The sequence below is a fragment of the Apis dorsata genome, unplaced genomic scaffold, assembly GCF_000469605.1.
Source record: "Apis dorsata unplaced genomic scaffold, Apis dorsata 1.3 scaffold_177, whole genome shotgun sequence".
NCBI classification, from domain to species: domain Eukaryota; kingdom Metazoa; phylum Arthropoda; class Insecta; order Hymenoptera; family Apidae; genus Apis; species Apis dorsata.
In genome coordinates this window covers 153,151-153,414 of record NW_006263464.1, presented here as the reverse complement: position 1 = coordinate 153,414, position 264 = coordinate 153,151, and the positions used below count along the sequence as shown (strand labels likewise).

At 61.7% G+C, this 264-nt stretch overlaps 1 protein-coding gene across 1 annotated transcript in view; it reads right to left on the bottom strand.

Moving 5' to 3' along the window:
* The window catches only part of LOC102674612 (frizzled-2-like), a 23,651-nt gene that overhangs the window by 340 nt on the left and 23,047 nt on the right, over positions 1 to 264 (bottom strand). Inside the window, 1 exon segment of the mRNA XM_031509832.1 lies at positions 1 to 264. Coding sequence (XP_031365692.1) covers positions 1 to 264 — 264 coding nt within the window.

The window sequence follows — 264 nt, the reverse complement described above, 5'->3', positions numbered from 1 at the left end:
CCCTACTACGCCCTTGATGCTGGTGCTGCCGATACCTCCGCTGACGCCTGTCACGCCTGCTACCATACCTGCGCCACCGCCTCCGTGACCGCCTCCGCCGCTTCCGCCGCTGAACAAGCGCCTCCACAGACGTTTCCACGAGTCGACGGTTTTGCCGCTCCATATCCACACGCCTGACGTAATACCTACCGCGAGCGCCATAAAGTACTTGAGCATCAGGACGGAGTAGAGAGGTCTTGCTCTTGGCCGACAGGGGCACGCCAA